The 13,943-nt window shown below is 35.6% G+C and overlaps 1 protein-coding gene across 1 annotated transcript in view; it reads right to left on the reverse strand.

The window, feature by feature from the left end:
- Positions 1–13,943, reverse strand: part of CCDC39 (coiled-coil domain 39 molecular ruler complex subunit) — a 64,647-nt gene that overhangs the window by 3,745 nt on the left and 46,959 nt on the right. The window contains exons 14-16 of the mRNA XM_058295389.1: positions 10,599–10,722; positions 2,176–2,335; positions 1,680–1,786 (exon numbers count right to left, since the gene is read on the reverse strand). Coding sequence (XP_058151372.1) covers positions 1,680–1,786; positions 2,176–2,335; positions 10,599–10,722 — 391 coding nt within the window. The remainder of the gene's footprint in view (positions 1–1,679; positions 1,787–2,175; positions 2,336–10,598; positions 10,723–13,943) is intronic.

The raw sequence follows: 13,943 nt of genomic DNA on the forward strand, positions 1-13,943 counted from the left end.
CAATGTATTATAGCAGGGACTATTGAAAGCATACAGTTTTCAAAGATTCACAATTCATATGATTTCTTCCTTCACTTTTATTATTAAAAACCATCTGATTTTATATAGGTCTGCTTCCCAAGCACATTGTTTTCTTTTTCAGTGATGTGCTTTAGTAAATACTTCAGTAGAAAGATTTTTTCTTTCAAAGTTTTTTTTTTAATTAAGGAACAATCTTTAATACAGTTTAAAAAAAACTTTTAATTTGAAATAATTTCAAACTTATAGGACAGTTGCAAAAATAATACAAAATACAAATAACTACAATATACACCCCCAACCCTGATACCCATATTTACCAACAATTAACCTGCCACATTTGTTACAATATTCTCTGTTTTCTAAAGATTTAAGAGTAAATTGCATACATTATGCTCCTGAACACTTAATATTTCTGTGTATATTTCCTAAGAACAAGGATATTCACTTACATAATTTCATTAAGTGGAGTTATCAAGTTCAAGATATTTAAAACTGATATAAAGCATACAGTCTATATTTCTTTTTTTTTTTTTCAATTGTCCCAACAATGTCCTTTTGGCATTTTCTCTTCCTTTATTAGCTCTAGTCCAGGATCATATATTGCATTTAATTGTCATAGTTTTTCTCTTTATTTAAAAAAAAAACTTGTGGAAATATATGCAACATAAAATTACCCATATCAACCATTCCCAAGTATACCATTCAGTGAGATTAATCACATTCACTGTATTCTACCCACACCACCATCCATCTACAAAATTTTTCCATCACCCCCAACAGAAACCTATACCCACTGACATTAGCTCTCCATTCCCTACCACCATCCTTCTAGTAACTTGCACTTTACTTTCTGTCTCTGAATTTTGCATATTCTACTTCTCTCATATAAGTGAGATTATATGATATCTGTGTATGACGTATTTCACTCAATGTGATATCTTCAAGGTACACATGCATCAGAACTTCATTGCTTTTTACAGCTGATAACATTCCATTGTATATACCACATATCTGTTGATAATTGAGTTCCTTCTACCTTTTGGCTGTTGTGAATAATGCTGTTATGAACATTGGTGTACAAGTATCTTCTAGTCCCTGCTTTCACTTCTTTTGGGTATATACCTAGAAGTGGGATTGCTGGGTCATATGGTGGGAATATGTTTAAATTTTTGAGGAACTGCCACACTGTTTTTCACAGACGCTGCACATTTTACATTCCCACCAATAATGTGCTAGGGCTCCTATTTTTCTACATCCATGTTAACATTTCTTTTTTTCGGAATCGTAACCGTTCTAGTGGATGTGAGGTGGTATCTCATGGTTTCGATTTGCATTTCCCTTAATGTAATCTTCAAGGACTTAAAAGTTCATTAAATAATGGTTAGTGTATGGATAATTAGCTAGATATGATCTCTCAGCTAATTAACAATTGTCAGGAGTCCATACCGTGCTTGGAACTGGGATTTTAACTAATTCACTTAGTATAGTGATTACTTGTTTTTCTCTCATTTAAATAAGACTAATATCTCTTCTTATTTGCTTCCCTAAAAGAGACTCTAAATAACTGTCTTCCTTGTATGAGATAGGAAGATAGTAGAAGTCAAAATATTGAAAACTGACTTTTATTGAGGGCTTATTAAACAGCAAGTAGAATTTACCTGAATATCTTCCTGAAGTTCTCTGATTTGTCTTTGTTTGTATCTGTGTTTTTCATCAGCAACTCGTTTTTGTTCTTCCAGTTGGATTTTTAGCTCGTACTCATCACCTAGAATTCAAAGAACTTTTTGTTTAAATTTTCAAGTGTAGAAAGCAAACTTTAAAAGTATTACATGCATTAAATTTAATGCTTCTAACATTTTTTTGTTTATAAAAGGTTTAATTCCTTACGTCTACTTGTAGAAAAGCTGTGGATATATAGGACCCATTTCTTGGTTTGTAAACATAGAGCAGCAATATGCTGCAATTATTGAACTAATGGTGGAGATAACAGCAGGCCACTTACATACAAAGTGGGGGAAGGGATTAATTTTTCTGACTCAATCAAACATGGTATAAATTTGCTCTCCATGTCTCACAGTATTTCTCTTTTTACAATAAACAACTGTACAACTTTCATCACATATACTCATAAAGTGCTTAATAACGCCTACATACTAGATGGAGTCACTTTTTTAAAAGATTGTTTGTAACTGTTGTTGCAGCTGTTCAGCACTTGCAAGGTGTTTTCTAGAGCATAGATTTCTTTTTCAGCTTTATTGATCTTAGCATCCAAACTGTCACCCTCTCTTTGAAGTTCTTCTTTTTCTTGAGCAGCCTATGAAATACAGAACAGAACGGAATCAAATAAACATATCCTGAGGGAAAATGTCTTCAGGAACATTATCAGTTTGCCTTGAGCCTACACATAGCACTAGGAATTATTTGCACTTTATTTTTCTTTATTTTAAGATTTATTTTTATTTCTCTCCCCTCCCCCGACCCCCATCTGCTCTCTGTGTCCATTCACTGTGTGTTCTTCTGTGTCTGCTTGCATTCTTGTCAGGCAATACTGGGAATCTGTGTCTCTTCTTCTTGTGTCATCTTGCTGTGTCAGTTCTCCATGCATGTGGCGCCACTCCTGGGTGGACTGTGCTTTTTTTGCTTGGGGCGGCTCTCCTTGTGGGGTGCACTCTTGCACATGGGGCTGTCCTGTGCAGGGGACACTCCTGCGTGGCATGGCATTCCTTATGCATGGCAGCATTGTGCATGGGCCAGCTCACCACACAAGTCAGGAGGCCCTGGGTACTGAACCCTGGATGTCCTATATGGTAGGCAGATGCTCTATCAGTTGAGCCACATCTCCTTCCCTATTTGCACTTTGAATTTAGAATAGAAAACAAAATTCTCGGCCTTCAAAATTTGGCACATAGAATACAAAACCTTAATGAAAATGTAGTTACTGATGAAAACTTAATAGCTCTACAGCAAAAAATTGCCAAAAGTTAAACAAGTATGAACTTTACTGGGAAGAGAAATAGGGTATTAAAAAGTCAGAAAAATATGTTTCTGGCCTGAATGAGGCCCTGGAATACATTCTCATTCTTTAAAATTTTGGAAAGGAGTAAAAAAGTAAGGTCCATCCAGGAAAAATGCTTTTTATATCCAACCCAGGTATGTGTTGGTTATAGAAAGTAGAGTTTCAACACCTTTGAGCAGCTGACTTATTAAAATTAGAGAAAGATCATGGCTAGAAAAGATGAAATCTAGAAATTACCAAAGACCAAAAATTCTTCATGAGTGGACATACTCATTGACTTTTTACTATGGTAACTGTCACTAGGCTAGGCTCTACTCCATATAGTTGCAAAGAATTCAGACTGAGGATTGCCAGGGATAACATGCATATATATATTTAAAAGTGCTGGAAAACCCATTTTTAGTCAACTAATTTCAAATTTTAAACCTATTCAGCTTCTAGATGTTATATATATTTAACTCCAATTTCTTGGTAATGTTCCAATTAACATTTTCACTCGCAGGTGTTTTATTATGTTTCAAAATGTGTATTGCGCGTATTTTGTAACATGTTACATAAAAAATCAAGTTTGGCAAAAGAAAAGAAGATCCTTAGACAAACTATCTTAATTCTTTAAGCTGAGCCTAAAATTGGAAACCACTTCATTTTGAAATACAATAATACAGTGAAAGAAAAACCTGGAATTAATCAGAACTCCTGGATTTTAATATTGGATTTTCTAGTAGTGAATTTGAGTGACATTAAATAATTCACTTCCCTTCTCTGAGCTCAGTTTCATTTGTAAAATGGAGGAATTATATTGTTCATATACAGAATCCTAATCAAATCCTTTTTTCTCAAAGTTCTAAAATTCTATGATTCGTTTTTTTCATTCCTAAATGACACTATAAGGTATACCTTTTATCTTGGATTAGAAAGCTGATATTTGGAAGAAACATTTAAAAATAATTTTCTGCCTAATATTTTAAAGTAACTTAATTGTACAACTTCATTAAATTGTAGTCAAAATTGGATTGTTTCCTTATAAAGACTAAGAGGAACTTGGAAGTAAATTAGGAAGATGTCAGTCCTTCATTGGTTACTGCTTATATGTTTCTGTCTGGCTCTTAAGAGCCTAAAGTTGGATGATAATCCAAGAAAGTAATTTTCAAGGAAATAGCAGAAATCAATACTCTCTTAAGAACCAGAAGCATAAGTGTTAACTGATTCCCTTCTTTTGTGCCATATGTGCCAAAAATAGATATTCTCACTCCAGTCACTAACTCACTAGCTTAAAGTTTAGCCAACAGACAATAAAGGTTACAGGACTGAAACCTTGCAAATTAGAAAGAAATATGTGATTCTAGGTATAGCAGTTTAGCATTGTTTATGAATTCTAAAAATAGTTATTGGATTATATTTGTAAACTGGTCTGTCAGAGGTATTACTTTTAATTGAAAATTATGATTAGGACTTTGATTGGACCACATCAGGGCATTGAGTTCCCACACACCAACTAAAGGGTGGGGACTCACAGAGAAAGGTATGGCAAAGGACATGTTTTCAGGTGGAGCCTGAGAAGTAAACACACTGGAGAAGAACACAGAGGAATAAAGATGGCTCCTTAGACACAGCAGAAGCCCTGGGAAGAGAGACAGCCATTTGCCTGATAGTCTACAGCTGGCCTTGTGGAGACAGCACAGCAGCTGAGCCGGGAGAGAAACCCAAGAAGCCTGAACTCTTGGCAGATGTTGGCAGCCATCTTGCTCCAACATGTGGCAATAGACTTTCATGAGGGAACTTACACTTTATGGCCTGGTAACTATAAGCTTCTACCTCAAATAAATACCCTTTATAAAAGCCAACAGATTTCTGATATTTTGCATTAGCACCCCTTTGGCTGACTAATAGACTAGGATGGAAAGAATATTAATAAAAACTAAATTCTTAGACTATTCAGTAAAATAAAATCATCACCTGCATTGGGTCTTGTTGGGAGGGAGCCCTTTTGGAACAGGATTTTCCAGAAGGTACATAACAGTTGACCTGCAGGGCCTTTCCAAGAAAATGGAACAATGGAACACATCTCACAGAACACTTGGCAATTAGCCAGTTTTGGTTCAGGAAAGCATAACAAATTGGCCATACCATACGTTTAACCAATGTATATCTGCTCCTTACTCTATAAGACTCTCCCCTCTATGTAAAATGGGAACTTATCATCAGCCAGTCAGGACACTGTCTACTTGCTTCTGTGTTTCCCCCATATAAGCTTCCCCTTTCCATCCCGTTAGCAGAGCTCCCTTCTTTTTGAATGGGATGCTGCCTGATTCATGAATTACTCAATAAAGCTGTGAGACCCTAAACTGCATGAGAAGTATTTCCTTTCAGCATAACTCAATCTATTCCTTCAACAAACAGTTCTTATACATTTGCTATATCTGACATAGTAGGCAAAGAAGGGGTACCAAGCAGAGAATTCTGTTCTACCTCTGGTGATTTGAAATGGCTTAAAGAAAATGATGTCTAAAGTGGTAACAGGTTTATGAATCAGCAACATATAAATGAATCCATAGAAATAAATGAAAATGCCCGAGCTGATCATGTCAAATGAGAAAAGACATTCACTTTTAAGGAACTTAGAAGTATATATGAGGCACCCACAAAGGAGATAGGAAAGATAAGTTACTGAAGAAGGAAGATTTGAAGCAAAAAGTTTCCCCAGAAACAATTAAATTTGACACTTGAGAGGTTCCTGGATAACCATTGCCAAGAGACTTTAATTTAAATGCTAGAGGACATAAGTATGATGTGGTGGGCTAATGCATAAGGGAAGGAAAGGAGGTAGAAATTAGTAGACTGTTCTTCTAAGAACTTTAGCAGTAAATTAATATTTACAAATTTTCAAAATGTAAAAATGTAGGGGAGAGACGAGCAAAGACTTTGTTTTGTCTGTTAAGAGAGAATTATCCCTAGGCATGCTTACAGGCTGGGAATTGTAACCAGAAGATGAGAAAAGGCTGAAAATCTGTGGGGGGAAGGAAAAGTTTTTAAGGTAATGAGAAGTTGCCCTCTCTCCCTTGTAAATGTCCTTGTACCCATCACTCTTAACCCACATTCAGGCAGCAAAGGTAATTTTATTACTACTGCTCTCTAAGAGATGGCAGATACAAGGCAGACCAAAGAACCCAATATTTTATTTCTACTTCCAAAGTAGGCTGTTGAAGCTCATAGCAGAAACACCAATTTTAAAAATTAGGGTTTTCAATTGTAAGATCAGACATTTAAGAAAAAATACTTTGCTGAATTTCAAAATCTTAGCTTTAAATATCAAGAACAAAATGCCTAGAGAACTTGAAAGAATACAATTTATACCACAAAACATAGAATAGGGAGGCATATGTGATTACATGCTATTTTCTTGCCCAGAAAGAAAGAGTAAGTTCAAGTATACTTCAGCTGCAAAGGAATTTGAGTAGAGCTCAGAAGTTGCTCAGGGGAAGAAGATGTGGCTCAAGTGATTGGGCTTCTGGCTCCTATGTGGAGGATCTGGATTCGATCCCTGGGGTCTCCTAGTAAAAAGAAAAAAAAGGAAAGCATGCCCACATGGTGAGCCAAGGGCCCACACGGCAGGCCACTGCGCACACAAGTGAGTCATGCAGCAAGATGATAATGCACAATAGAGGGACGAAGGGGAGAGTCAACGCGAGGCACAACAGAAACCAGGAAGGACCTGAGGTTGCACAAGTGACAGGGAACCTCTCTCCACATCAGAAGTCCCCAGGATCAAATCCCAGTGAATCTTAGAGAAAAATGAGAAGAGAAGACAAAAAGAGAAATAGATACAGAAGATCACACAGCAAATGTACACAGATAGCAAAAAAACAGCAGGGGGATATGAAGGGGGAGGAAAAAAAGTTAAAATTTGTTCTTTAAAAAAAAAATCTGCTCAGATTTAAAATTGGCCCATAAACTTTCTCTGGTCCAAGTTCTAGGTGTGTGTGTGTGTGTTAGGAAAAAGGTGTGGGGAGATGATAGACATACAGACAGAGTTAGAAGATATATATGGATAAAAAGAAAAAGAAAGCCCCAGAGGCCAAGGCAGAAAATGCGATGGCAAACTTTTCATGTAAAGGGCTAGATAGTGAATATTTTAGGCTTTCTGAGCTAGTCTCTGTCATAGGTACTCAAGTCTACTGTTGTAGCATAAAAGCTGCCATAGACAATATACAAAATGAATGAATAACTATGTTTCAATTACTTTATAAAAATAACTGGTCTGCTGTTTTGTCCTTTCTTGCCCTGCCAGGATTAGCAATGCAAGTAGACCTGGGAATTTGTAATCCCCAATGGAGACTTGTCTGTAAATCAGCCATTTTTATACCTTTTTAGTCCTTTTCCTCTCTCTACCTGGGACCTGTAATCTGTTATTTTCTCCCATTTCTCTTCTCTCATTTTCTTAATAAACTACTGGCCTAACTGAAAAAAAAAAAGGTCTGGTAGGATGAACTGATGCAACATGGGGATGCAACAAAGACACAACAAGGAAACAAAATGAGAGACATAACAAGCAGGGAGCAGAGGTGGTTCAAGCCATTTGGTGCCTCCCTCCCACGTGGAAGGTCCTGGGTTTGGTAGTGCCTCCTGAAAAGAAGACAAGCATACAACAAACAGACTCGGAGAAGACAGCGAATGCAAACAATGGGGGGGGGGGGCGGGGTTCAGTAGGTGGGGGGTGGAAATAGATAAATAAAAAAATGGTGAGCAGCATTTGGCCTGCAGTTCATAGTTTGCTAACCCCTGATTTAGAGCACGCAGAAAACAGAACACTGTTTATTAGACTGTAAGAAAATCCTCTTCCCCAGTACCATAAATATACATATATATGAGTACATCAGGAAAGATCCCCTTTGGGGAGAATGTAAGAAGGATACAGGAAAAGGAAAGAATCTTGAATTTACTAGATTTAAATCCTAAATCTATCATATTAAAAACAGCAGTGACAGTTAATTTCTAATTGGCAAGTTTAATTTTTTCCCAGCAGTGGAAATAATAAAATATTATCTTTTAAAAATTAAAGATAATTTTTATACAAATATAAAATGAACATATGTCAAAGATTTTATTCAGCTCATTAGTGAGGAATGTGTTAAGACTAGTTTGAACAAGAATTTGAAGAAAAGATATTACATATATACACAAAAAGAGCAAGAAATGCTGATATGAATTTGCTAGTATAGGTTAAACTGGTTAATATCTAAAAGGGAATAAATGCAATGCTTGGGGTTATCTTTTCTATAGGACAGAAACCAACTTAATTTTTACTGGCTAAAATTAATTTGCATCAGTTTTGGACAAGATCATTTGCATTCTACCAATTATCTATAAGTCATCATCTATCCCCCGATTAATCAATAGAAAGTCAGTTACAGGTGTGCACTATTATTGGAATCAGATCATCTCTGGAGGGCCCACTCGAAAATGTCAAGTGTTTGGTGTCACTGAGCAATGGTATCATTGCTTCCAGTGATTGCTTTTTTCCATTCCAGCCAAGGATAATTTTTTCCTGACATAAGCTAGGTTGAGTTTAATTGGAAAGAAATAAAATTGCATTTTTACACAGATGGGACTTATATTCAACAAAAAAATGGGAATAACTTGTGGCAAGCCATGGACTCTGGAAAAGATAGAAAGTGAAAAAGTGTGGCAACAGGAAATTGAGAGAGGTAACTGATAGCCTCAATTCATTTAATCTATTATTACCCTGACATTTATTTAGCACCTTCACTGTGAAGAAGGAATACTCTTTCCTTATTTAAGATCTGCCTGTTTTCCTGAGAATTAGACGAAAATTCAAAAATAATGATAATTACAGCAATAACACTAATGCTAGCTAACATTTCTGAGGGCTCATTTTGTGCCAGGCACCATTCTAAGGACTTTACATATATTTCCTCATTTAATTCTCACAACAAAAATAATAAAATAATAAAATAATATCATCCTCATTTTGCAGGTGAGGAAAATGAGGCTTCAAGTGGTTAAATCACTTATTCAAGGTCACCCACATAGTCATTGACTGAACCAAGATATGGACAAAGGCAGTTTAACACCAATGCTTTCAGGTAACCCATCACGTATCTTGGAATTGCAATGTCTACCTTCTTCCCCACACTCAAAGGACTAGAGCCTACCCTGCACTCCTTGGGAACTTTTAGAACCTGGGGGAAGGGGACAGCAGATGGATATTGTAGACTAATAAATTATAAGAAGCCTGAGGGCTTGAGAGCTGGGACTGAGTTCTCATATAGATAGGTAGAATTTCCTGAATCAAAGTGGCAGGCATACCACACATAGTGTGGCAAAATAGAAGAAGGGCCACAGAAGCAAACGTGAAATTATGTTGATAAAAGTCAGATTGGAGGAAGCATCTTTTTATTTTTGAGCGGTGGGCCAGAGGTTGAACCCAGGACCTTGTATCTGGGAAGCCAGCGCTCAACCACTGAAGCACATCAGCTCCCCTGAGTTGGCTTCTTCATTTGTTTGCTTGTTGTTTGTTTTGTTTTTAGGGGGCACTGAGGCCTCTCATGTGGAGGCAGGCACTAAACCACTTGATCTACATCCGCTCCTGGGAGGGAGCATCTTCAAGGACTAAGGATGATTCTCTGAACGTATAAACTGGGTATCATTCAGGAAATGAGTAAAAGTAAAAATATCCATTCCTTCTTCTTTGTAGTGTTTTGAATCACTTCACAGACCTTTCCTTTAAGGATATCATCCCTCTCAGAGTATTATCCTACCCGTGAAAGATGACTATAGCAGTACTCATAGAACAAAATATCATCCAATTCTTGATCACTTGTGAATTTCTCCTTGTGAATTACTAGGTAAATTGGCAGACAACTCTCAAACATGAGAAAGAAGAGAGCAGATTCACCTGATCTGTCTCCCATATAATTTAAGGACAGAATAGCAGACCTCTTCCTCTCTGAATAGCTGCCATACCAGGATTGCAATGGTAAATTGGAGTTTAAAATTTCAGAGATGGTATAGCTCCAGAGGATGAAATATCCAGGGTGTGGCCATAGAATTAAATAGGTATAGTGAAGTAAAGCTCTGAGCCTGGGGTGTCGAATAGGTTATCACATCTATGCTGAAGGCACCCAGAGTGATGATAGGTCTTCAAGTAAAAGGAATACTTCTTGAATAAATGAAGAAAAATGATATGATGTAAGACAGGGAAAAAAAAAAGAGTAGTCAAGTAGAATAACCTGTACCTCAAAAGAAGAAGGGTTTTGAATCAAGCTAGCAGTAGGTTTTGGAAACTAGGGGGCAGTACTTTGACCTCATGGACTAATATTGCTTTAGTACCTCCATCTAGCAACTAATATTTTATGGTCCTAATTAAGTGTAATAGCTGCTAGAATGCCAGGAGCCCAATTTCATGGCAAAAAATTATATATACATAATTGTGTAAGAAATTTATATATTGGTAGTTTCAAGTCAAGAGGACTACTAAGAATGTGTTAATGAAAATAGGATATCTCATACTATCGCAACTGTAAAGCAATTAAGAATATACCTTTATTACATAATAGGCCTGTGTTTTTTCCTCTTCTCCTTCAGGAGGCAGCATAACAACAGTAAGAATTTCATATCTATTCTTCAATTTATCAATTTTACTTAGTCGTTCATGAAACTCAGAACTAATATGAAAGAAAAAATTAAATATTGTAAAACAACATATCTTTTTTTCTTTATTTTTAAAGAATTTTATATTACATAAAAGTTATATCAAAAATGTAGGGGATTCCTATACAACCCACCCCCTCCCCATCTCACATTTTCCCCTATTAATAACATCTTTCATTATTGTGGTACATTTGTTACAATTGATGAACAAATAAATGATGCATTGCTACCTACCATGGTCTATAGTTTACATTAGAACTTATCTTTTTAAAGGACTATAATATGTTCTTATTGAATACATTTACATTTGTGTTACTTCTGAACCCAAACAGATGAACTGTGTTGTTCTTTTTCTATTCAATTTTATAATTTGGTCTGAAGGGTCTGAGATTTCACCCTAATTGAGAGCTAACAAATTAGTCTGCCACAGTTCCTGCATACTGGCAGAAGACACAGATTTCTGGGTCAGAAACAAAGGACTTTATTACTCATGGCACAGAATATAGCATGACTTTCCTATTTCTGCCGGTTTCCCATAATTCCCAAGACCCCCTTATTTGAGCAAGGTGGAGGCGCTCAGGTAGAGGCTGCACACACAAAAGATTTATGTCATAGCTGAGGAACTCCAAATTTAGGTAACCCAAATATTTTATAATGCAAAATAAGCAGACATGCCTAACCTTTGCTCCAGAAGGAGATATTATCTCTACCTTCCACGGTTGTATGCCATACAAACATCTTTTAAAAGGTGGTCCAGAACTGGAAAGTTAGTGCCCTTCTTTGTAAGATGTGCTGAAAAGTGAGAAACCTGTGGAGAACTGTCTCCTAACATTTAGATTCTTAAATCTGCTGGCTACCTTTCCTTTTACTTTTCAGTAAATTTATATTTTATGGCTATTTTTATAACCTATTTTATAGTAATGCTAATATAGATGTGGCAACATGAAGGATGATTCATTTGCCTTCTACTACTTCATGGTAGTGTCATCCAACCATGAAGAAAAGAAAGCTTCAACCTACCAGTTTTCCTGTTTCTAGAGAAAATAGCTGTTAAAATATATTAAGTATCAGAAGTTTTGCTTATTTTTTTGCTTATTTTTAAGACAGTATCCCTGTTGTTTCATCAGAAAATATTTACTCATCCTTGATGGGCTGAACACAAGCATATTTCTTCTTATTCCCAAAATCTCAATGAAAAGACAGAAAATATTAAAAGAAAATATCCTTAACAACTCTTGGAAGAAGAAAGATTCAAGAGTGTTTTCATGAATTCATAGAGAAATAGAAAAATGATAAGTAAGAGTAATAAAAAAATAGTGAAGACATACACAGAAGAAAATTACTACAGAAGGAAGAGTCATTTTCCACCAAAAAATCCAAACTCAAGAATAAGAAATAAAAGAAGCAGTAGTGCTCCTTGAGGCTATTATCAAGGTAATTAATAAAAGGATTGCCTGCAGAACATCTGGCCATTCCCCTTAAAGTATAGAGATATGGCAAAATATAGAGATATTGGCAGGAATTGTTTCTGCTTCAATTATAACCCCAAAATTACTTGCGTCCCTAGCATGTATGTTGGAACTGGAAAAAAAAGTTTAAAAAGAGCATGAAATAATTCCAGCACTCCACAACAGTGGAAGAGAATGAAAAAGAAAGGCAGTTCCACCCAGGAATGAAATAGTCTTCCTCACCCAAAGTAAATGCCTCCTAACTTTTTGTAACTAGAAGTCCTCACCCTGACTACCATCTTTTTGTTCTCTAGCTCACAGCCTAGAATCAGCCCTCAGATTTAGAGGAGACCTATTGGAGAAAGATAACTGCCTAATTGCAGAGGAAACCCATACCAGCTAGCTATACCAATCATCACTGATTATTAAGCATTTCAAATTAAAATGAAAGCCAAGCATCATCAGACATTTATGGAAAACTAGCAGCATGAATGAAAAGAACAAAATAAGCAAAGAAAGCATGAATGAGAAGTGAGAGTGGTGGTAAGAAAACATTAAAAACATAATAAAAGTATTTCTCTAACCTGAAGACTTGGATAAAATAACCGAAAGAGTTCACCAATGATAAAGCAAGAAAAATGAATAAAAAGACAAAATACTCAGGTACATAACAGGGGTATTTCTAAAGCCCCAAGGATAAAGAGATTGTCTCAAAGCTTCCAGAAAGAAAACAAAAAACAAACAGAAACCAGGTTACCTACAAAGTAAATTGAATTAGCCTGAAATCAGACCTCTCATCAACAACACTATAATTTAGAAAAACATGGAGCAATATTTGCTAAGTTCTAATATAATTAAAACTTGAAGTAGAATAAATGTATTTTAAAAATACAAGGATTGAAAAATCTCAGAAAACTCTAATATTGAAAAAAAGTGTTCAAAGATACTCTGGAGAAATGAAAAAGGAGTCCAAGAAAATAGGATAACAAGGGTCAGATACACAAAAGAATATAAAACCAAGAAACAAGTGAAAAGTATAGTTAGGTTGAATTTAGTGCAGACAATTGGTCATGCAGCTTCATGCAAGTTACAAAAAAAAAGGAGTTCTTTAAAAGGTAGAGATACAATGTAAAACTCAATAAAGAACAATCTGAAACTATAATTGGCAATTTAACAATACATGAAAGACAGGGAGAAGAAAAGAAGTAAAATGTGCTGAAGGTCTTATGTTTTGGGGAGGAGGAAAATAATAGGAACTAACCTTCAATATTCATAGAGAAATAGGGAAGATTAAAGTTTCTTTTGAATTTAAGAATAACCACAAAAATAAAATTAAAATTAGAATGTATATCTTTCAAGCAATTAAAGGGGTAAATAGGAAAACCAAAATTCGGTTAAGCCAATGAAAGGTAGGAAAGACAAAAAGAATGAACAGATAACAATTTCTTCAAGTTTCTTGAAAAGTTAAATATATATCCATCATAGGAACCAACCATCCCACAGCTAGGGATTTACCCCAGAGAAAAGAAAACATGTTCATACAAAGAACACAAATATTCATAGCAGCTTTATTTGTAATAGTCAAAACTGGAAACAACTCAAATGTTGATCAAAAGGTAAATGTATAAACAAATTGGGGTATATGTATTAAGTACAATACTATTCAGTAGTAAAAAGCAGAGGTCAACAAACCATCTTGCCTGCCACCTGTTTTTGTACAACCCACATGCTAAGAATGGTTTTTACATTTTAAAATGGTTGGAAAAAATCAAAAGAAGAATTGTATT

Source organism: Dasypus novemcinctus, chromosome 4 (assembly GCF_030445035.2).
Source record: "Dasypus novemcinctus isolate mDasNov1 chromosome 4, mDasNov1.1.hap2, whole genome shotgun sequence".
Taxonomy (NCBI): domain Eukaryota; kingdom Metazoa; phylum Chordata; class Mammalia; order Cingulata; family Dasypodidae; genus Dasypus; species Dasypus novemcinctus.